Here is an 866-nt window from a genome sequence, read left to right as displayed (position 1 = left end):
CCTTAGGAGTCAAGTTTTTTCTTGTGGAAGTAGAAGGTCAATAACACATTATGCAAGAAAAAATCATGGCACAAACTGTTATAATGCTGTTTCTGATTTTATTTTGAAGCCAACCTAGATGGACTTATCCTTGGAGAGAGTAACATAATAATTTTCTTGCTTACACCTACTACTGTTTTATAAGTATGTAGTTAGCTACCAGTATCCTCTTTTGAAGTGTGTTGCTGTTTTTAGGTGGTTACTTTGCGTTAATTTAATTGTGACTTCTGTCTCCATACTTAACATATAGCTATATACATGTAATCATTCCAAATTACGAAGTATTTGTCGTAGTTTTATTTCCACTTTTCCTGTCATGCTTATGTTCTCATACGTCATTCTAGTATTGTGAACTTTAGTCATTTTATATTATACTGCAGATTTTGTTATAATTGTCTTTCATTTCCGTGTTCAAAATATTGATTAGTAGCTTAGGTTATTCTTAAAAAGTCAGTGTTATTTAAGACAATCTACTATTTTCATACAAGTAAACATTATTTTCATTCATTGCACATTCCCACATCATAAAAAGATATTTTGACTCTTTGCAGAGGTTGGTGCGGCAGACATGGACATTTCTTCAGGTGATAGTACTCCAACGTCAGAGCACCTCCATAATAGGGGCAGTGGTGAGAATAGCCACGATGTCAGTGGGGCCAATGTGTCGTTAGCATCATCAGGTTTGGTGTCTGCGTCGGGCACCTCAGTAACGTCCACCCACGCAGGCTCGGCCCCTGCACTCCTGAGAACTAAGCTGGGAACCAGTTTAGGGATGCTGCCCACATCTCTACCCTCCTCCTTACCCCACCTGGGTAGCAGCACGGCGG

At 39.0% G+C, this 866-nt stretch overlaps 1 protein-coding gene across 1 annotated transcript in view; it reads left to right on the top strand.

Moving 5' to 3' along the window:
• LOC119593717 (WW domain-containing adapter protein with coiled-coil-like) overlaps positions 1 to 866 on the top strand; it is a gene marked incomplete in the record, with an annotated part of 31,198 nt that overhangs the window by 14,145 nt on the left and 16,187 nt on the right. Inside the window, 1 exon segment of the mRNA XM_037942689.1 lies at positions 591 to 866. Coding sequence (XP_037798617.1) covers positions 591 to 866 — 276 coding nt within the window.

Source organism: Penaeus monodon, chromosome 32, assembly GCF_015228065.2.
Source record: "Penaeus monodon isolate SGIC_2016 chromosome 32, NSTDA_Pmon_1, whole genome shotgun sequence".
Classification (NCBI taxonomy): domain Eukaryota; kingdom Metazoa; phylum Arthropoda; class Malacostraca; order Decapoda; family Penaeidae; genus Penaeus; species Penaeus monodon.
The sequence above is the reverse complement of the archived record's forward strand: the minus strand, read 5'-3'. Positions and strand labels throughout refer to the sequence as shown.